Raw genomic sequence first — 23,630 nt, forward strand, 5'->3', positions numbered from 1 at the left:
TTTTTTTTCATTTAATTTTAAAGATGTTTTACGTTGTTATTTACAGTTTATAAAAAATGTCTCCGTATTTTTGGGTTTATCTTCATATTGTATTTTATGTGTGTAACACGTTTTGATAGTTTGTCTGCATTTTTATTGTCGCGTTATTTTGCCGCACATTATGCGACAAATTTCCTGCTAGCATAGTTATTACATAGACAACTTATAATAGACCGCAAGCGGAGAATTTGTTTCAGACAAGTCACGCATCATTGCACACAGGTTACTTGAAAAGTAAATAAAAGTTACGACTTATTATCCGAATTTCACTCTCTTTTTTCACAAGTGGGCGCTCTGATTAAGTTTAAAATTTTGAAAAAATACACAAAGAAACCTTTTAAATTGGTAATAAGTGTAAAACAAATTACTTAAATACTGAAAATACCTTTATAAATACATAAAATACTAGTAAGAACATCTTTCCCAAATTAGGTAGGTTATATACGCTCTTTCGTTCTGTTTATTTCAGTCGGCTCTGTGGTGTAACGGTTAGCGACCCGTCTTTTACTCTCTTTCTTTCGTTCTTACTGGGTTCGAGTCCCGCACAGTGCAATACGTTTTTTTAAAGTTTTTTTTGTGGGTGATTAGCACGAGTTAGGGGTTGGGGGTTGGGGGCTGGGGGCTGGGGGCTGGGGGTTTAAGTCTTATGTGTGTAAACTGTAAAACTAACTGTTAGTAAACGATTTTTTATTAAATATTGAAATACTATACCAATACACGTTTTATATGTCACAAAAACGACGTTTTTTAAAAGTCCCCAGAAAATAATAATAAAAAAATGAGCGCCCACTTGTGAAAAAAGAGAGTGAAATTCGGATAATAAGTCGTATGTGTAAATAAACAAGCGTCTGTGGTTACTATACGTATACTCCACGATCACGATGAGTAACTGTTGCATCCCTAACTGTTTCTATAGCCACAGCAAAAAAACGCAAAGCGATCACTGTTTACTATTCATAGACCAGATTTAGCACGGAGTTCCGACGAGAAAGATCACCGTGAGAAGTTGACAAACTTTATTTTAGGGTTACGCGATTTCCGAAGGGGTGACAGAATCAAGGAATTACTTAAAAAAGAAAAGTATAACGCGTACAATATAAATTATTAGTCCTGTTTAAACAGTATTTTATTTAGAGCATGTATTTGTGAAGCGCACTTTAAACCGGAGGACATAGTTTCCTATCATTCAAGGAAGGAGTTAAAATGTGGTGCATTTCCATCTGAGAATTTGCCTAAAAAATGTGGTGTACTTGTGAAGGTAAACTTCTGTTCTTGAACCTATATTGCATTTCATTTATATACTAAATGCATTTTTAGAAGAGTCGTGAACGAGTTACCCGAAAACCGTTACCAGATGCAATTCGCCATAGCTGCATAGAAAAAGTGTACAGTAGCTTCAGCAAATTATCTTCACAAACGAGAGGTTTGTCGAAAGAATGTACAATAAATTGTCGACTTGCTTTTATTGATATCATTTATAAGAACATTAGCATCTTTTAGCAGTTGTCAATTTACCATTTGTAATATTGTGCATAAATATACAGACAAATGGTCAATAACTACAAGGAATCAAAAAACTTTACTGGAATATTGGATATCAGAACAAGATTTAGTTCCTCACATAAGGCAAGAGTGTATTCTGTAAATTAAGTTATTGGAATACTAATCTTTTATTTTATCTTATTTGCTTGGCTGGAAAATCAATTTCGGAAATATTTGTTAGATTGGCGGGTAAAATATTTTGTTTTAACTAGGATTGCACCATGAAAGTACAACTGTATCTAAATTTACACAGAATGAAGTTGATACACTGCATCCGGGAGAAGAAAAACGAATTATTGCAAAACAAACGTATGATGGGTTATTGTTTACAACGACAAACATGGTTCATCTCACAAAACATTTGTTGCAACATGGTATTGAATATGTTTGTTTAAAAACCTTGACTCAAGATGTCTTGGAAGCTGTATTTGGAAACCTGGTAAGACATTTGTATTTAAAAATATAAATGATCATATATGATATAACAACAAGTTTTAAGCCACATTAAAAATTTCAGAAATCTGTAAAAAAATGAAAACAGAATAATTAACAAATTAAAATTTAAAGTTTAAGAATTAATAAAGTTTATCATACTTAAGAGATCAAACATGAGAAGAAATACAAACCCGGATGTTGCACAAGTGAGTTACAGTGTGTCTGCAATCACACAAAGAAAAATTATTAAGAAAGTTAAAGGAGGCAACACTACATTTGGTAAAAAAAATGCATGGACACATGTATGCCACGATCCACTGCCAAAAGTTTCTAAAAAAAGTAAGTTTTCCTAAAACATCATGCAAGAGTATTACAGGTTACATAGTTTCCGCAATTCCAAAACCACCTAAAAATTTGGTACATTTGGTATTCTTCATGTTTACAGCATATTTAGCAAAGTTATGTCCCAAAACCTTAACAAACAAATAAATTATATAATTAAATACTTTGGTGACATAGGCAATATCCAAACCACATTCTTCACTGACTTGTTCAATATAGCTAAGGAACAAGGAAGAACTTTCAATAATGTTAATTATATTAATGAAATTAATTGATTTTAAAGTTTTAGAAATTTCTTTATTGTGCAGATAGTATATCCATGTTATAAATTGTTGAAATTGGTCTGATGGATGCAACAAATGGTTTTCTCCAACTTTTAACTCCATTTGAGATGTAAAGGTTGATTTTTTGTGTGGTTGATTTTTGGTTAAACATTCAATAAAATTTGGTTCAAACTTTCGTTTTGCCTTTAGTAGAAGAAAACCACCAATATATTCAAGAATATCTGTACATAACACACTACTATTAAAGCATTTTGTTAAAACTTATATTTTGCTGTGTTACCTGAATCTCTTTCATCCACCCCTATAACCGGGTTATCTGTTTTATCTATTTCTTCGTGTGGCGCAATAACATCCATCAGTTTTATAAGAAAATAAGCAGCTTGTTGTTGTGGCATGCCCAAATCATCGGCTGCAGTTACACACCATGTGGAATACATTGAATAAAATTTGTTCCGATTTTTTTTAATACTGTTGTAGTAGTCAAAAACTGTTCTTATAAATCCAAATGTGCTGCTGGTTAAAATAAAAGACACTGGTCTTTTGAAAATGGACTGCTTCTGGCATAAAGCTACCGTTTTTGTAAATACATCCTGTACGTTTATTTTGTCTTGTCCAGAAGTAACGCTTGCGGTCTATTATAAGTTGTCTATGGTTATTATAAGTTGTCTATGCTGCTAATATGCAAGCCATAGATATCATATATATAACTATGATGCAAGCTTGTATTCCTAGCACCATATAGGGGAATTCCGCAACACAGTTTACGGAAAATTGGTTTAATAACTTAGTTGCGAAGGTTACATACCGTAACATACGTTAGTAGATTACTTAATAAAATGGGTAAACTTGCTGTAGTCTGCTTTCTGCTGATATGTGCGACAGGAATTTCGGCTAAAAGAATGCGTAAGTTTGTTTTACATGAATTATAAAATGCTTAACCTCTATTTTGATCTGTAAGATGCAAACTTAATTAATGGATTATGCAAGGCTGTTATTTTAAAATTATATTGAACAAACTGAAGTGCTAAAGTATTTTTAATTAAACCTAAAACTGACAAGCGAACTCGGTAACCTATAAATACAAACATGTGGATTGTAGAATGATGGGGTAACACTAAAAGAGGGAAAAGGGAAAAGAGGGAAAAGAGGGAAATCGACACTAAAAGAGGGAAAGAAGGAAAAGAGAGAAAAAGGGAAAACTTGCATTCCTAAAAGAGGGGAAAAGGAAAAGAGGGAAAACAGGGAAATGCTGTTTAGTAAAAAAACGAGATTTTTTTTATATTTTATTTTATTTACTTAACTTTGATAATTATAAAAAAGGGAACAGCAGAAAATCAATACTAACATGCAAGGGAAAAGATGAAAAATAAAGAAAAGAGGGAAAACAGGGAAAAGAAGGAAAACAAGGAAAAGAGGGAAGACAGGGGAAAACAGGGAAAAGAGGGAAAACAACACTAAAAGAGGGAAATAGGGAAAAGAGGGAAAACAGGCGATAAGAGGGAAAACAGAGAAAAGAGGGAAGACAGGGGAAAGAGGGAAGACAGTTTCCCCTTTTTTCCCTCTTGTTTTCCCCTCTAAAAGATGAAAAATAAGGAAACAGGAAAAAGAGGGGAAAACTGTCTTCCCTCTTTCCCCTGTTTTCCCTCTTTTCCCTGTTTTCCCCTCTTTTCCCTATTTCCCTCTTTTCCCGATTTCCCTCTTTTAGTGTTGTTTTCCCTATTTTCGCCTGTTTTCCCTCTTTTCCCTCTTTTCCCTCTTTTCCCTCTTTTCCCCTCTTTTCCCTGTTTTTTCCCTCTTTTCTTTATTTTTCATCTTTTCCCTTGCATGTTAGTATTGATTTTCTGCTGTTCCCTTTTTTATAATTATCAAAGTTAAGTAAATAAAATAAAATATAAAAAAATCTCGCTTTTTTACTAAACAGCATTTCCCTGTTTTCCCTGTTTTCCTTTTCCCCTCTTTTAGGAATGCAAGTTTTCCCTTTTTCCCTCTTTTCCCTATTTCCCTCTTTTAGGGTTGATTTCCCTCTTTTCCCTGTTTTCCCTTTTCCCTCTTTTAGTGTTACCCGAATGATGAGGCATAGTTTTGTGATATTGACTGGCCATCGTGCCAAATTAAGCCACGATGCTGGCGCTAATTTGTGTCATACAGGTTCCTGCTGTACACAAACACTTTGTATCTCTTGCCAACAGAATTGTTGAACAGATGTATGATATTAATTTTGCAACACAGAATTATTACCAGTTATTTGAACAGGTCTGCTTAAGTGTACAAGAACCTTGCATTCCTACCCAAGCATGTCCAAACTTCACAACACAACAGTTGTATGCCCTGCACAATGTTCACTTGATAAATGCAGAGTATATGGGACCGATGTTTATGCCGCCTATTCGAGCATATGTTGCGCTGGAATCCATGCTGGTGCAATTGTAAGTATAGAATCAAACAATTACCCACAAAGTTACATACATAGTGACTCGTAGCAAGCGCGGAATGTATGTAACAAAGCGACTCTTGTTTTTCCACTTTGCCAGTGTAAGTTAGTTAAATACATTCATATTTACCAGAACAATACAGTTCGAGGATTGATGACTGTCAAGATAAATCGGCTAGGGGGTGGAAACTATGCTGGATCAGTCAAAAATGGAGTCACTTCGCGTGACCTTGAAAAAGCCCATGCAGATTTTACTGTGACAGGTAAATGGTATGATCAGTTTGTTATGTGGTTGAAAAATGAAAGTTGGCAGACTATTTTATGGGGCATGGGCCTACAATTTTATTGCTATGTTTTTTTAGGTAAAGGACAAACAGTGTCTACAACAGTAAATAATGAACCTGAACTGAAGTCAACAACTACAACAACACAGGCAACAACTACAACACTTACAAAAACTACAACAGTGTTAACAACAATTTCAACAACAACAACTACAACACCCACAACAACAACGCCATCAACAACAATTTCAACAACAACTACAACAACCACAGTGCCCACTAGTCCCCACCAACCAAGTAAAATAAATAGCATTCATATATATTATAATACTGGGTCCATGGTGTGCATCATTTTATAGTGATTGCCGTAGGATCTCGCTCATATAAATAGAACATTTGCTATTATACTATAGCAGATGTTTCACCAAGTCTACTCTGTCTTTTACAAGCACTGATGATGCCAACAGTTTTGGCGTATGTTATACAAAAACCTTAGTTATGAATATAAAGATTATATTTTTTTAGGAATAATAATTTGAATCGATTTATAAATCTATCCTTGTTTAGAAACTAAGAATACGAAGAAATCAACTGTCAATATTAAACAGATTGTTGCCATCTTCCTTGGCATCCTTTTGAGCTTCATACTCATTGTTTATTGTACCGTGGTTCAGATTTACAAAAGGTAAAAGTAACATAGCTCGTAAAGGCTATTCAAATCTTAATATATGTTTTACCTACAGGAGACGAGTGCTTATAAAATTGAAAAACTCCATAGGAATCGAATAAGATTAAGAAACGTCAGAATCTCAAGGCTATAGGTCCGGAATCTGCCCAAACTAACTTAAAAAGTAACTTTTTATAAAAAAACAGTGTGCTGTGTATTTTTGTATTTTTTTAGCTGATTGTGTTCAATCGTAATGAAATTAGGTCTTCCACAATTTTATATTTTTCTATAAATGATCGTTCAATTTCGCTAAATTACTAGTACATGTACGCTACTTCTATGCACATTATTACTTTATTATTGTTCCATGAATTTTAACTTTGTACATAAAATATTTAATAATACTTTTATTGCACAGAGTATATTGCTTTATTCATATAATTATAGCTTTGAGTATTCTACATCCGCTGGAGTTTTCTTCATCATTAACGCTTGTGCAGATTTCATGATATCTTCTGTTTGTAACATTGCGGCGTTCCATGATCTCTGTAATACATAGTGAATGGGATTATAACTTTTTCTGTAGAGTTTGTGAAATTATAACCACAGCGACCATTTTTAAATGTGCTAAAACACAGCATTTGTAAATTTATTTCTCTATGCTTCTGCGGTACATAAAAGCGATTTAGCCCTATGTTATCCATACTGCACAGTGTCGCAACACAAAAACTGCATAGAATCCTTAGTACAAATAAAGCATAATGTCATTTTGTTTCATAGACATCATATAATTGAGGCTATTACTTTAACTTAGTTGAGCAAATTACCATTTCATGGAAATATGAAAAACAAATAAACACCTTGTAAACAAAAAAAATAAAACCACAAACTTACGATATGTTCCAACCCCGAGTTTACTGAATGGTTCCGCCCGTAATTCAAACTAACTTTAATGCTCTGTATCGCCACCGGGCTCTTGGTGGCGATCAACTCAGCAAGTTCAAAAGCTCCTTCCATCATTTTCTCCTTGTCCTCGTACACCGTGCTGTAACAACATGATGCATCTTTATTCTTTACATGGTGGGACAACTTTATAACATGGTAAAAAATCCTTTATAACAACTTACAAGTACAACTTCTTGTTTTTTTAATCTTAACTGATAAATGCAGTGCATAAAAATACCAGGGTAAGCCTGCCACCCCAGGTTTGGTGCCTATACTGCCTGGAAATTCATGATGAAGTCCTCACCCATATAGAATAGAAAGTAATGCGGCCAATCCTGCCACCCCAGGTTTGGCAAATATGACCTCACCCATACACAGAACATGATGTAGCAACAAAGGACCAACCTGACCAGTCCACAACTTTTAGCTTCATCCGATTTCATCTTTCTTCCTGTGAAACAAAGATCACGGATCAAGGAATCGTTTCCGAGGATCCTCGGAAGTCGCTGCAGGGATCCCATGTCGGCTGCGAGTCCAACATCCACTTCCTGAAGATCAAAAGATGGAGATGAGAACCAACACAAAGGTGAATTTTATTGGATGTTAATTATTCTGAATGTTAGTTATAAATGTGCTGTTCTATGATGAAAACAACTTATTAATTCTTGCATAACCGGGTAATTACTGTTGTTATAACATGGGTGTTGTGTTTCATTCACCTATTATCTGCTTAGAAGTTACTACGTATGAATAAACTGAACTTATAATCCTTGGGAGGTGGAGCTACTTTAGAAGTTATAACACAGTCACAGTATTCTACTTTATACCTAATGATACCTAATGCCTGAGTTATTTTAGATGTTTTTTTTTTTCGGTTGGCTAACCAGTGATCACTGGGTTAAAGCAATAGCGTGTCTTTCCCATGGACTCATGCCCACAATAGTAGCAGCGACAAACCTGATATGGTATTAATATACAGACAAGTACTCTACTACATTGTTTCTTCCTAATATTTACCTTTACAGAGAAGTAAGCATCTTTATCACATAGCCTGATGTCACAAGCTGATATTACATCCATACCTCCACCAAGACAACCATTGTGTACGGCTGTTATAACAGGTTTCATGCACTGTAATGTAACTAGGTTGATTATACAGGTAAACTAATAATCCAATTATGATGTACTCTGATACACTTCTACCAGGGTATAGTATTTATTAAGTTCAAAAACCACAGAGCTTTTAATATTTTAGGTAGTGTACCGAGTTTCCCACCAAACAACACGTACACCCAGTCAACCACAGTAATAGCAGCGGCGAGACTCAAACCAATAACAGTTAGCTTAGGTAAATGTAACTACTGAATATTGGTGTATATGTTTTGGACACCAAATCACGGCCCTTTACCTTTTCAATGGCTGAGCAACTTTCTTGAGCCAACCCGATAAACTTATACATCCGAAACGCTTCTCTTGCTACATCGTTGCCGGAAGGTGCGAGACTGGATGCGGCTTCAACCAAATCAAGTCCTGTAGAAAATATCATCAAGTTTTTTTTTGTATAAACACAACTTATATTGTTATAATTTTAAACTGTTTGGATAAATCATAAGTGACTACTGAATTAGGGCACACTTGTAAGGACACACATGCCTAGGGGTGCACATTACAGAATTTCGAATCCGTGAGATTCAAATCCTTTTGTATTCGAATCTAATTACAGGATTCGGTATTCTGTTTAATGATGTCATCACACGTCATCTCTTGGACACTAACAATTTTTTTAAATTTAATAATTTTAAAAAAAAATATTCTTGTGTTTTTGGCTTCATACGTTTTTTCTTATAAATTCAAAAAGATCCAAAATTCTAGATTCGGAATCATAGATTCGAAATAAAGTATTTTAGGATATCCTAGAATACCTAATTATTCTGTAATGTGCGTCCCTACACATGCACACAATGGGAGCAGCTATGAGATTTGAACCCGGCATCTTTTGGTTATATAAGTGGACATAAGTTTACCAGAATATATGTTTGAATGGAATCCATGACAAGACATGACTAAACTTAAGCATTACATTACAACGTAATATAGGATTACCTGCTGTATATAACTTCCCTCTTCCGGATAAAACTATGGATCTCACATTTTCATCCATGGAAGCTTTGTTAAAACATTCAACCATTTCTTTCCACATTCCTGCAGTCATTGTGTTCATTTTCTCAGGCCTAAATAAATGAATGTAACTTATTTATCTTCGCATGGCGGGGCAACATCAGTCGTTATAACACAGGTGTTCTGGTTACGAGGTACTACATGTGTTACTTTTTGGGTGATAGATTTTTTAATTTTTTTGTACTGTATGCCTAATAATTTAGCCAGTTATGTATATAAAAAGGGTTTAAATACATAACTGGCACATTTCTGGTTGCAATACTTGATTGGTTACCACAATTATAATATTTTTTAGTATTTCGCATTTGTGTTCCCACAAAACATTGCGCTAATTTACCCACAAATGGTGGTTCAATAATTTCATATAAATTATATATATTTTATTAACTATATTATTCACCTGTTAAATTCAATATGAAGAACGTTGGTCTTTGGGGAAGAAACTGCCAGTGTTTCAAACTTATATGAATCGACAAACGATGACATTGCTTTTGTTGAACTGATGACTCCTATTGAGCATCATGTTGTAAATGGAACTGGTAAAATCTAATTACGGGATTAGGTATTCTGTTTAATGACGTTTACAGAAAATGTGTTTATTTTTTGGATACTACTTTTCAGATAAGGTAAGTGACGTACTGCCATTACTTATAACAGCAAGTAACCAATGTTCCGGTGTGTGATCACAAAATCAAACGCAACATTTACTGTAGGGTAAACATTATCAAAGTATTCTTTTGGTTAACTTTTAAAAACCATACAAAAATTAAATTATGCCCACTGGTTAAAACTGGTCAATTTTCAATTAAAGCAACATTTTGAATCGAGATGCAAATTTTACACATGGAGCTATACAGAGAAGACGGAAAAAATTTTCCGCTAGGAGGCGATGACAAATTCGTTTCTCTATTTTATGGGGAGCAGTTAGTTTCACGGTTTATACAAATAAGATATAAACCCCTAACCCCTAACCCCTAACCCCTAACCCCTAACCCCTAACCCCCAACCCCCAACCCCCAACTCCTAACCCCAAACTCGTCAAACAAAAAAAACTTGAAAAAAAATATAAAAAAAGTATTCCACTGTGCGGACTCGAACCCGGTAAAAATGAAACAAAGAGAGTTTGCGACCGCACGCAAACCGCTACACCACAGACTCGACGACAGTCAGCCCAACGAAAGAACGTATATAACCGACCTAATGTGGGAAATATGTTCTTACTAGTGTTTTATGTATTTAGAAAGGTATTTTTATTATTTAATTAATTTGTTTTACACTTATTAACACTTTGTAGTGCTGTTTTGTTCGTTTTTTCGTATTTTTTAATTTAAATAATTACCGCCTCTAGCGGAAATTTTTTTCCGTCTTCTTTGTATAGTCCCATGTAAATTTTACCTCCGCATTTTGCAGCTTGAATTGATGAAACTAAAACACGTCGACCAACTCCGTTCATAGTTGCGCCAGGTTCAGATTGTTATTCGCCAAAATATCGTGTTTGTTTTGCCCGTGAAGATATCGTTAGTGTATTTAGGTCACTTTTATTTACATTCGCATAAATGAAATTTATAATAAATGAACCTAGGTACAGTTGGGGACTTAACCTAAATAAGGACAAATCTTATAAAATATTTCCAGAAAATGGACACGATCACGCTAATTAAAATCAAGACAGAATATAATTTTTGTATGTTTCCATATTAGGCTAAAGATGGTCTTGTTGTTGTTCTATGCCATGATCATTTCCCTATATCCCAATTCCTGACACGTTTAGTCTATAAACTTTTAACGGAAATCAACTTATATATATATTCATGAATTTTGTTGTTACTGTTGTAACGATTGAGTGTGTTTCGAGCACAGATATATTTTATAGTTTTCAAATTAACTTAATGCATAAAGACCGAATATTAAACAGTCATGTTGCGTAACTATTTCATCTGGCATAACTATGTTTATGATTGAGCGACACATCTTGCGTTTTTCCAACAAGTAGGAAACTATCTGCCCAGTCCGACCGTTCGGCGAACAGACACCACTTTTCAGTGTAAAAGTTCTTTCTCGTTACTGCTTTCGCACACATGTTTCATGCTATAAAAGCCCTCCTATTTTCTGTGTACCGATGGCAGGAGGAGCTCTCTTACACTCTTGCTGTCCTCACGCTTGTCACTAGCCTGATGCCGCTCGTTTGTTCGTCTAATAAACTGAATCGTCGACCTAGCGTTATGGAGTCTTTACGTTGCGATGGGCGCTAGCGTGAACGGACCAACTACATATATTTTGACCTTAGCAACCGTATTTTCTCCCTAGCAACCATATTCTGTCCCTAGCAGACGTATTTTGTCCCTAGCAACCGTATTTTGTCTCTAGCAACCGTATTTTGTCCCTAGCAACCATATTTTGTTCCTAGCAACCATATTTTGTCCCTAGCAACCACATTTTGTCCCTACAGACCATATATTGTGTCCCTAGCAACCGTATTTTGACCCTAGCAACCGTATTTTTTGCTCTAGCAACCATATTTTGTCCCTAGCGACCATTTATTTTGACCCTAGCAACCGTATTTTGTCCCTAGCAACCATATTTCTTCCCTACCGTATTATTGTCCCTAGCAACCGTATTTTGTCTCTAGTGACCACATATTTTGTCCCTAGCAACGGTATTTTGTCCCTAGCAAACATATATTTTGTCCCTAGCAACCGTATATTGTCCCTAACGACCATATATTTTGTCCCTAGCAACCATATTCTGTCCCTAGCAACCGTATTTTTTACCTAGCAACCGTATTTTCTCCCCAGCAACCATATTCTGTCCCTGGCAACCGTATTTTTTCCATAGCAACCATATTTTGTCCCTAGCGACCATATATTTTGTTCCTAGCAACCGTATTCTGTCCCCAGCAACCATATTTTATCCCTAACGACCATATATTTTGTCACTAGCAACCGTATTCTGTCCCTAGCAACCGTATTTTATCCTTAACGACCATATATTTTGTCCCTAGCAACCGTATTCTGTCCCTGGCAACCGCATTTTGTCCCTAGCAACCGTATTTGTCCCTAGCAACCGTATTTTTTGCTCTAGCAACCATATTATGTCCCTAGCGACAATTTATTTTGACCCTAGCAACCGTATTTTGTCCCTAGCGACCATATTTCTTCCCTTAGCAACCGTATTATTGTACCTAGCAACCGTATTTTGTCCCTAGCAACCGTATTTTGTCTCTAGCGACCACATATTTTGTACCTAGTAACAGTATTTTGTCCCTAGCAAACATATATTTTGTCCCTAGCAACCGTATTTTGTCCCTAGCAACCGTATTTTGTCCCTAGCGACCATATATTTTGTCCCTAGCAACCGTATTCTGTCCCCAGCAACCATATTTTATCCCAAACGACCATATCTTATGGTTGCTAGGGACAAATTACGGTTGCTAGGGACAGAATATATGGTTGCTAGGGACAAATTACGGTTGCTAGGGACGGAATATATGGTTGCTAGGGACAAAATACGGTTGCTAGGGACAAAATATATGGTTGCTAGGGACAAATATATGGTCGCTAGGAATAAAATACGGTTGCTAGGGACAGAATATACGGTTGCTAGGGATAAAATACGGTTGTTAGGGAGAAAATACGGTTGCTAGGGACAAAATATATGGTCACTAGGGACAAAATACGGTTGCTAGGGATAAAATACGGTTGCTAGGAACAAAATACGGTTGCTAGGGACAAATTATATGGTCGCTAGGGACAAAATACGGTTGTTAGGGACACAATACGGTTGCTAGGGACAAAATATGTGGTTGCTGGGGACAAAATACGGTTGCTAGGGACAAAATATATGGTTGCTAGGGACAAACTACGGTTGCGAAGAACAAAATACGGTTGCTAGAGACGGAATATATGATATACGGTTGCTAGGGACAAAATATGTGGTAGCTAGGGACAAAATACGGTGGCTAGGGACAAAATACGGTTGCTAGGGACAAAAAACGGTTGCTAGGGACGGAATATATGGTTGCTAGGGACAAAATATATGGTCGCTAGGGACAAAATACGGTTGCTAGGGATAAAAAAACGGTTGCTAGGGACAAAATATATGGTTGCTAGGGACAAAATACGGTTGCTAGGGACAAAAATACGGTTGCTAGGGACAGAATACGGTTGCTAGGAACGGAATATATGATATACGGTTGCTAGGGACAAAATATATGGTAGCTAGGGACAAAATACGGTTGCTAGAGACAAAATAGAGTTGCTAGGGACAAAACATGGTTGCTAGGGACAAAATAAGTTTGCTAGGAACAAAATATATGGTTGCTAGGGAGAAAATACGATTGCTACGGACAAAATACGGTTGCTAGGGATAAAATACGGTTGCTAGGGACAAAATACGGTTGCTAGGGACAAAATACGGTTGCTAGGGACAAAATAAGATTGCTAGGGACAAAATATATGGTTGCTAGGGACAAATATATGGTCGCTAGGGATAAAATACGGTTGCTAGGGACAGAATATACGGTTGCTAGGGACAAAATACGGTTGCTAGGGAGAAAATACGGTTGCTAGGGACAAAATATATAGTCACTAGGGACAAAATACAGTTGCTAGGGATAAAATACGGTTGCTAGGAACAAAATACGGTTGCTAGGGACAAATTATATGGTCGCTAGGGACAAAATACGGTTGTTAGGGACACAATACGGTTGCTAGGGACAAAATATGTGGTTGCTGGGGACAAAATACGGTTGCTAGGGACAAAATATATGGTTGCTAGGGACAAACTACGGTTGCTAAGGACAAAATACGGTTGCTAGAGACGGAATATATGGTTGCTAGGGACAAACTACGGTTGCTAGGGACGGAATATATGGTTGCTAGGGACAAATTACGGTTGCTAGGGACAAAATATATGGTCGCTAGGGAGAAAATACGGTTGCTAGGGACAGAATACGGTTGCTAGTGACGGAATATATGGTTGCTAGGGACAAAATATATGGTCGCTAGGGATAAAATACATGGTTGCTAGGGACAAAATATATGGTCGCTAGGGACAAAATACGGTTGCTAAGGACAGAATACGGTTGTTAGGAACGGAATATATGATATACGATTGCTAGGGACAAAATATAAAGTAGCTAGGGACAAAATACGGTTGCTAGGGACAAAATATGGTTGCTAGGGACAAAATATATGGTCGCTAGGGACAAAATACGGTTGCTAGGGACAAAATATATGGTCGCTAGGGACCAAATACGGTTGCTAGGAACGGAATATATGATATACGGTTGCTAGGGACAAAATATGTGGTAGCTAGGGACAAAATACGGTTGCTAGGGACAAAATACGGTTGCTAGGGACAAAAAACGGTTGCTAGGGACGGAATATATGGTTGCTAGGGACAAAATATATGGTCGCTAGGGACAAAATACGGTTGCTAGGGATAAAAAAACGGTTGCTAGGGAGAAAATACGGTTGCTAGGGACAAAATACGGTTGCTAGGGACAAAATACGGTTGCTAGGGACAAAATAAGATTGCTAGGGACAAAATACGGTTGCTAGGGATAAAATACGATTGCTACGGACAAAATACGGTTGCTAGGGATAAAATACGGTTGCTAGGGAAAAAATACGGTTGCTAGGGACAAAATACGGTTGCTAGGGACAAAATAAGATTGCTAGGGACAAAATATATGGTTGCTAGGGAGAAAATACGATTGCTACGGACAAAATACGGTTGCTAGGGACAAAATACGGTTGCAAGGGACAAAATACGGTTGCTAGGGACAAATTACGGTTGCTAGGGACAAATTAAGATTGCTAGGGACAAAATATATGGTTGCTAGGGAGAAAATACGATTGCTACGGAGAAAATACGGTTGCTAGGGACAAAATACGGTTGCTAGGGACAAAATATATGGTTGCTAGGGAGAAAATACGATTGCTACGGACAAAATACGGTTGCTAGGGATAAAATACGGTTGCTAGGGACAAAATATGGTTGCTAGGGACAAAATACGGTTGCTAGGGACAAAATATATGGTTGCTAGGGACAGAATACGGTTGCTAGGAACGGAATATATGATATATGTTCGCTAGGGAAAAAATACGGTTGCTAGGTACAAAATATATGGTTGCTAGGGACAAAATCCGGTTGCTAGGGACAAAATATATGGTTGCTAGGGACAGAATACGGTTGCTAGGAACGGAATATATGATATACGGTTGCTAGGGACAAAATATATGGTAGCTAGGGAGAAAATACAGTTGCTAGGGACAAAATAAGATTGCTAGGGATAAAATATATGGTTGCTAGGGAGAAAATACGATTGCTACGGACAAAATACGGTTGCTAGGGAAAAAATACGGTTGCTAGGGACAAAATACGGTAGCTAGGGACAAAATTTATGGTTGCTAGGGACAAAATGCGGTTGCTAGGGACAAATACATTGGTTGCTAGGGACAAAATATATGGTTGCTAGGGAGAAAATACGATTGCTACGGACAAAATACGGTTGCTAGGGAAAAAATACGGTTGCTAGGGACAAAATACGGTAGCTAGGGACAAAATTTATGGTTGCTAGGGACAAAATGCGGTTGCTAGGGACAAATATATTGGTTGCTAGGGACAAAATATATGGTGGCTAGGGACAAATATATGGTCGCTAGGGACAAAATACGGTTGCTAGGGACAAATATATTGGTTGCTAGGGATAAAATACGGTTGCTAGGGACAAAATACGGTTGCTAGGGACAAAATAAGATTGCTAGGGACAAAATATATGGTTGCTAGGGAGAAAATACGATTGCTATGGACAAAATACGGTTGCTAGGGACAAAGTATATGGTTGCTAGGGACAAAATTTATGGTTGCTAGGGACAAAATACGGTTGCTAGGGACAAAATATATGGTTGCTAGGGAGAAAATACGGTTGCTAGGGACAAAATACGGTTGCTAGGGACAAAATATACGGTTGCTAGGGACAAAATATGGTTGCTAAGGACAAAATACGGTTGCTAGGGACAAAATATGATTGCTAGGGACAAAATACGGTTGCTAGGGACAAAATATATGGTTGCTAGGGACAAATATATGGTTGCTAGGGACAAATATATGGTCGCTAGGGACAAAATACGGTTGCTAGGGACAAAATATGGTTGCTAGGGACAAAATATATGGCTGCTAGGGACAGAATACGGTTAGGGACAAAATATATGGTTGCTAGGGAGAAAATACGATTGCTACGGACAAAATACGGTTGCTAGGGACAAAATATATGGTTGCTAGGGACAAAATTTATGGTTGCTAGGGACAAAATACGGTTGCTCGGGACAAAATATATGGTTGCTAGGGAGAAAATACGGTTGCTAGGGACAAAATACGGTTGCTAGGGACAAAATATACGGTTGCTAGGGACAAAATACGGTTGCTAGGGACAAAATATATGGTAGCTAGGGACCAAATAAGGTTGCTAGGGGCAAAATATACGGTCGCTAGGGACAAAATACAGTTGCTAGGGACAAAATAAGATTGCCAGGGATAAAATATATGGTTGCTAGGGAGAAAATACGATTGCTACGGACAAAATACGGTTGCTAGGGAAAAAATACGATCGCTAGGGACAAAATACGGTAGCTAGGGACAAAATTTATGGTTGCTAGGGACAAAATGCGGTTGCTAGGGACAAATATATTGGTTGCTAGGGACAAATATATTGGTTGCTAGGGACAAATATATGGTCGCTAGGGACAAAATACGGTTGCTAGGGACAAATACATTGGTTGCTAGGGATAAAATACGGTTGCTAGGGACAAAATACGGTTGCTAGGGACAAAATAAGATTGCTAGGGACAAAATACGGTTGCTAGGGACAAAATATATGGTTGCTAGGGACAAAATTTATGGTTGCTAGGGACAAAATACGGTTGCTAGGGACAAAATATATGGTTGCTAGGGAGAAAATACGGTTGCAAGGGACAAAATACGGTTGCTAGGGACAAAATATGGTTGCTAGGGACAAAATACGGTTGCTAGGGACAAAATATGATTGCTAGAGACAAAATACGGTTGCTAGGGACAAAATATACGGTTGCTAGGGACAAAATATGGTTGCTAGGGACAAAATACGGTTGCTAGGGACAAAATATGATTGCTAGGGACAAAATACGGTTGCTAGGGACAAAATATATGGTTGCTAGGGACAAAATATGATTGCTAGGGACAAAATACGGTTGCTAGGGACAAAATATATGGTTGCTAGGGACAAATATATGGTTGCTAGGGACAAAATACGGTTGCTAGGGACAAAATATGGTTTCTAGGGACAAAATATATGGCTGCTAGGGACAGAATACGGTTGTAGGAACGGAATATATGATATACGGTTGCTAGGGACAAAATATATGGTAGCTAGGGACAAAATAAGGTTGCTAGGGACAAAATATGATTGCTAGGGACAAAATACGGTTGCTAGGGACAAAATATATGGTAGCTAGGGACCAAATAAGGTTGCTAGGGGCAAAATATACGGTCGCTAGGGACAAAATACAGTTGCTAGGGACAAAATAAGATTGCTAGGGATAAAATATATGGTTGCTAGGGAGAAAATACGATTGCTACGGACAAAATACGGTTGCTAGGGAAAAAATACGGTTGCTAGGGACAAAATTTATGGTTGCTAGGGACAAATTGCGGTTGCTAGGGACAAATATATTGGTTGCTAGGGACAAAATATATGGTTGCTAGGGAGAAAATACGATTGCTACGGACAAAATACGGTTGCTAGGGACAAAATGCGGTTGCTAGGGACAAATATATTGGTTGCTAGGGACAAAATATATGGTTGCTAGGGAGAAAGTACGATTGCTACGGACAAAATACGGTTGCTAGGGACAAAATATATGGTTGCTAGGGAGAAAATACGGTTGCTAGGGACAAAATGCGGTTGCTAGGGACAAATATATTGGTTGCTAGGGACAAAATATATGGTTGCTAGGGACAAATATATGGTCGCTAGGGACAAAATACGGTTGCTAGGGACAAAATATGGTTGCTAGGGACAAAATACGGTTGCTAGGGACAAAATATGATTGCTAGGGACAAAATACGGTTGCTAGGGACAAAATATATGGCAGCTAGGGACCAAATAAGGTTGCTAGGGGCAAAATATACGGTCGCTAGGGACAAAATACAGTTGCTAGGGACAAAATAAGATTGCTAGGGACAAAATATATGGTTGCTAGGGAGAAAATACGATTGCTACGGACAAAATACGGTTGCTAGGGAAAAAATACGGTTGCTAGTGACAAAATACGGTAGCTAGGGACAAAATTTATGGTTGCTAGGGACAAAATGCGGTTGCTAGGGACAAATATATTGGTTGCTAGGGATAAAATACGGTTGCTAGGGACAAAATACGGTTGCTAGGGACAAAATATACGGTTGCTAGGACAAAATATGATTGCTAGTGACAAAATACGGTTGCTAGGGACAAAATATATGGTTGCTAGGGACAAATATATGGTCGCTAGGGACAAAATACGGTTGCTAGGGACAAAATATGGTTGCTAGGGACAAAATATATGGCTGCTAGGGACAGAATACGGTTGTAGGAACGGAATATATGATATACGGTTGCTAGGGACAAAATATATGGTAGCTAGGGACAAAATACGGTTGCTAGGGACAAAATACGGTTGCTAGGGACAAAATACGGTTGCTAGGGGCAAAATATATGGTCGCTAGGACAAATACGGTCGCTAGGGACAAAATACGGTAGCTAGGGACAAAATTTATGGTTGCTAGGGACAAAATGCGGTTGCTAGGGACAAATATATTGGTTGCTAGGGACAAATTATATGGTTGCTAGGGACAAATATATGGTCGCTAGGGACAAAATACGGTTGCTAGGGACAAATATATTGGTTGCTAGGGATAAAATACGGTTGCTAGGGACAAAATACGGTTGCTAGGGACAAAATAAGATTGCTAGGGACAAAATATATGGTTGCTAGGGACAAAATACGGTTGCTAGGGACAAATATAATGGTTGCTAGGGACAAATATATGGTCGCTGGGGAAAAAATACGGTTGCTAGGGACAAAATATATGGTTGCTAGGGACAAAATCCGGTTGCTAGGGACAAAATATATGGTTGCTAGGGACACAATACGGTTGCTAGGAACGGAATATATGATATACGGTTGCTAGGGACAAAATATATTGTAGCTAGGGACAAAATACGGTTGCTAGGGACAAAATATGGTTGCTAGGGACAAAATACGGTTGCTAGGGACAAAATATGATTGCTAGGGACAAAATACGGTTGCTAGGGACAAAATATATGGTAGCTAGGGACCAAATAAGGTTGCTAGGGGCAAAATATACGGTCGCTAGGGACAAAATACAGTTGCTAGGGACAAAATAAGATTGCTAGGGATAAAATATATGGTTGCTAGGGAGAAAATACGATTGCTACGGACAAAATACGGTTGCTAGGGAAAAAATACGGTTGCTAGGGACAAAATACGGTAGCTAGGACAAAATATGGTTGCTAGGGACAAAATGCGGTTGCTAGGGACAAATATATTGGTTGCTAGGGACAAAATATATGGTTGCTAGGGAGAAAATACGATTGCTACGGACAAAATACGGTTGCTAGGGAAAAATACGGTTGCTAGGGACAAAATACGGTTGCTAGGGACAAAAATATGGTTGCTAGGGACAAAATGCGGTTGCTAGGGACAAATATGGTTGCTAGGGACAAAATATATGGTTGCTAGGGACAAATATATGGTCGCTAGGGACAAAATACGGTTGCTAGGGACAAAATACGGTAGCTAGGGACAAAATTTATGGTTGCTAGGGACAAAATGCGGTTGCTAGGGACAAATATATTGGTTGCTAGGGATATGGTTGCTAGGGACAAATATATGGTCGCTAGGGACAAAATACGGTTGCTAGGGACAAATATATTGGTTGCTAGGGATAAAATACGGTTGCTAGGGACAAAATACGGTTGCTAGGGACAAAATAAGATTGCTAGGGACAAAATATATGGTTGCTAGGGAGAAAATACGATTGCTACGGACAAAATACGGTTGCTAGGGACAAAATATACGGTTGCTAGGGATAAATTATATTGTAGCTAGGGACAAAATACGGTTGCTAGGGACAAAATATGGTTGCTAGGGACAAAATACGGTTGCTAGGGACAAAATATGGTTGCTAGGGACAAAATACGGTTGCTAGGGACAAAATATGATTGCTAGGGACAAAATACGGTTGCTAGGGACAAAATATATGGTAGCTAGGGACAAAATACAGTTGCTAGGGACAAAATAAGATTGCTAGGGATAAAATATATGGTTGCTAGGGAAAAAATACGGTTGCTAGGGACAAAATACGGTAGCTAGGGACAAAATTTATGGTTGCTAGGGACAAAATGCGGTTGCTAGGGACAAATATATTGGTTGCTAGGGACAAAATATATGGTTGCTAGGGAGAAAATACGATTGCTACGGACAAAATACGGTTGCTAGGGAAAAAATACGGTTGCTAGTGACAAAATACGGTAGCTAGGGACAAAATTTATGGTTGCTAGGGACAAAATGTGGTTGCTAGGGACAAATATATTGGTTGCTAGGGATAAAATACGGTTGCTAGGGACAAAATACGGTTGCTAGGGACAAAATAAGATTGCTAGGGACAAAATATATGGTTACTAGGGAGAAAATACGATTGCTACGGACAAAATACGGTTGCTAGGGACAAAATATGGTTGCTAGGGACAAAATATGGTTGCTAGGGACAAAATACGGTTGCTAGGGACAAAATATGGTTGCTAGGGAGAAAATACGGTTGCTAGGGACAAAATACGGTTGCTAGGGACAAAATATACGGTTGCTAGGGACAAAATGTGGTTGCTAGGGACAAAATACGGTTGCTAGGGACAAAATATGGTTGCTAGGACAAAATACGGTTGCTAGGGACAAAATAGGTTGCTAGGACAAATATATGGTTGCTAGGGACAAATATGGTTGCTAGGACAAAATACCGTTGCTAGGGACAAAATACGGTTTGCTACGGACAAAATACCGTTGCTAGGGACAAAATACGGTTGCAAGGGACAAAATATATGGTTGCTAGGGAGAAAATATTGCTAGGACAAAATACGGTGCTAGGGACAAAATACGTTGCTAGGGACAAAATACGGTAGCTAGGGACAAAATATGGTTGCTAGGACAAAATGCGGTTGCTAGGGACAAATATGGTTGCTAGGGACAAAATATATGGTTGCTAGGGACAAAATATGGTTGCTAGGGACAAAATACGGTTGCTAGGGACAAATATATGGTTGCTAGGGAAAAATACGGTTGCTAGGGACAAATACGGTTGCTAGGGACAAAAGTTGCTAGGGACAAAATTTATGGTTGAGGCAAAATACGGTTGCTAGGGACAAAATATATGGTTGCTAGGGAGAAAATACGGTTGCTAGGGACAAAATACGGTTGCTAGGGACAAAATATACGGTTGCTAGGGACAAAATATGGTTGCTAGGACAAAACGGTTGCTAGGACAAAATATGATTGCTAGGGACAAAATACGGTTGCTAGGCAAATATGGTTGCTAGGGACAAATAAGGTTGCTAGGGGCAAAATATACGGTCGCTAGGGACAAAATACGGTTGCTAGGGACAAAATATGATTGCTAGGGACAAAATACGGTTGCCAGGGACAAAATATATGGTAGCTAGTGACCAAATAAGGTTGCTAGGGGCAAAATATACGGTTGCTAGGGACAAAAATACAGTTGCTAGGGACAAATATTGCTAGGGATAAAATATGGTTGCTAGGGAGAAAATACGATTGCTACGAACAAAATACGGTTGCTAGGGAAAAAATACGGTTGCTAGGGACAAAATACGGTAGCTAGGGACAAAATTTATGGTTGATAGGGACAAAATGCGGTTGCTACGGACAAATATATTGGTTGCTAGGGAGAAAATACGGTTGCTAGGGACAAAATATATGGTCACTAGGGACAAAATACGGTTGCTAGGGATAAAATACGGTTGCTAGGAACAAAATACGGTTGCTAGGGACAAATTATATGGTCGCTAGGGACAAAATACGGTTGTTAGGGACACAATACGGTTGCTAGGGACAAAATATGTGGTTGCTGGGGACAAAATACGGTTGCTAGGGACAAAATATATGGTTGCTAGGGACAAACTACGGTTGCTAAGGACAAAATACGGTTGCTAGAGACGGAATATATGGTTGCTAGGGACAAACTACGGTTGCTAGGGACGGAATATATGGTTGCTAGGGACAAATTACGGTTGCTAGGGACAAAATATATGGTCGCTAGGGAGAAAATACGGTTGCTAGGGACAGAATACGGTTGCTAGGGACGGAATATATGGTTGCTAGGGTTGCTAGGGACAAATATATGGTCGCTAGGGACAAAATACGGTTGCTAGGGACAAATATGGTTGCTAGGGAAAAATACGGTTGCTAGGGACAAAATACGGTTGCTAGGGACAAAATAAGATTGCTAGGGACAAAATATATGGTTGCTAGGGACAAAATACGGTTGCTAGGGACAAATATAATGGTTGCTAGGGACAAATATATGGTCGCTGGGGAAAAAATACGGTTGCTAGGGACAAAATATATGGTTGCTAGGGACAAAATCCGGTTGCTAGGGACAAATATATGGTTGCTAGGGACACAATACGGTTGCTAGGACGGAAATATATATGGTTGCTAGGGATAAATATGTTGCTAGGGACAAAATACGGTTGCTAGGGACAAAATATGGTTGCTAGGGACAAAATACGGTTGCTAGGGACAAAATATGGTTGCTAGGGACAAAATACGGTTGCTAGGGACAAAATATGATTGCTAGGGACAAAATACGGTTGCTAGGGACAAAATATATGGTAGCTAGGGACCAAATAAGGTTGCTAGGGCAAAATATACGGTTGCTAGGGACAAAATACAGGTTGCTAGGGACAAAATAAGATTGCTAGGGATAAAATATATGGTTGCTAGGACAAAATACGATTGCTAGGGACAAAATACGGTTGCTAGGGAAAAAATACGGTTGCTAGGGACAAAATACGGTAGCTAGGGACAAAATTTATGGTTGCTAGGGACCAAAATGCGGTTGCTAGGGACAAAATATGGTTGCTAGGGACAAAATATATGGTTGCTAGGGAGAAAATACGATTGCTACGGGACAAAATACGGTTGCTAGTGGACAAAATACGGTAGCTAGGACAAAATTTATGGTTGCTAGGGACAAAATGCGGTTGCTAGGACAAATATATTGGTTGCTAGGGAAAAATACGGTTGCTAGGGACAAAATACGGTTGCTAGGGACAAAATAGATTGCTAGGGACAAAATATGGTTGCTAGGAGAAAATAGATTGCTACGGACAAATACGGTTGCTAGGGACAAAATATATGGTTGCTAGG

The 23,630-nt window shown here is 38.1% G+C and overlaps 3 protein-coding genes across 3 annotated transcripts; 2 read left to right on the forward strand and 1 right to left on the reverse strand.

The window, feature by feature from the left end:
• The first annotated feature begins 56 nt into the window (after positions 1-56).
• On the forward strand, positions 57-2,321 carry LOC149737192 (uncharacterized). The gene is made up of 7 exons (XM_089877089.1): positions 57-74; positions 956-1,119; positions 1,174-1,297; positions 1,357-1,462; positions 1,584-1,665; positions 1,835-2,020; positions 2,181-2,321. Exons 1-6 carry the CDS (start codon positions 57-59, stop codon positions 1,974-1,976), a joined length of 636 nt encoding a protein of 211 aa, XP_089733215.1. The 3' UTR covers positions 1,977-2,020; positions 2,181-2,321.
• A 1,024-nt stretch (positions 2,322-3,345) lies between these two features.
• Positions 3,346-6,920, forward strand: LOC149737193 (uncharacterized). The gene is made up of 6 exons (XM_089876033.1): positions 3,346-3,545; positions 4,896-5,068; positions 5,207-5,336; positions 5,436-5,654; positions 5,925-6,042; positions 6,101-6,920. The coding sequence occupies exons 1-6, from the start codon at positions 3,479-3,481 to the stop codon at positions 6,144-6,146; spliced, it is 753 nt and encodes a 250-aa protein (XP_089732159.1). The 5' UTR covers positions 3,346-3,478; the 3' UTR covers positions 6,147-6,920.
• On the reverse strand, positions 6,233-10,757 carry LOC149737194 (delta(3,5)-Delta(2,4)-dienoyl-CoA isomerase, mitochondrial-like). The gene is made up of 8 exons (XM_089876030.1): positions 10,543-10,757; positions 9,548-9,656; positions 9,073-9,200; positions 8,378-8,499; positions 7,987-8,100; positions 7,375-7,517; positions 6,919-7,069; positions 6,233-6,570 (listed from the first exon to the last, which is right to left on the reverse strand). Exons 1-8 carry the CDS (start codon positions 10,598-10,600, stop codon positions 6,466-6,468), a joined length of 930 nt encoding a protein of 309 aa, XP_089732156.1. The 5' UTR covers positions 10,601-10,757; the 3' UTR covers positions 6,233-6,465.
• Between the last annotated feature and the right edge of the window lie 12,873 nt (positions 10,758-23,630).

Source organism: Ciona robusta, chromosome 4 (genome assembly GCF_009617815.1).
Source record: "Ciona robusta chromosome 4, ASM961781v2".
Taxonomy (NCBI): Eukaryota; Metazoa; Chordata; class Ascidiacea; order Phlebobranchia; family Cionidae; genus Ciona; species Ciona robusta.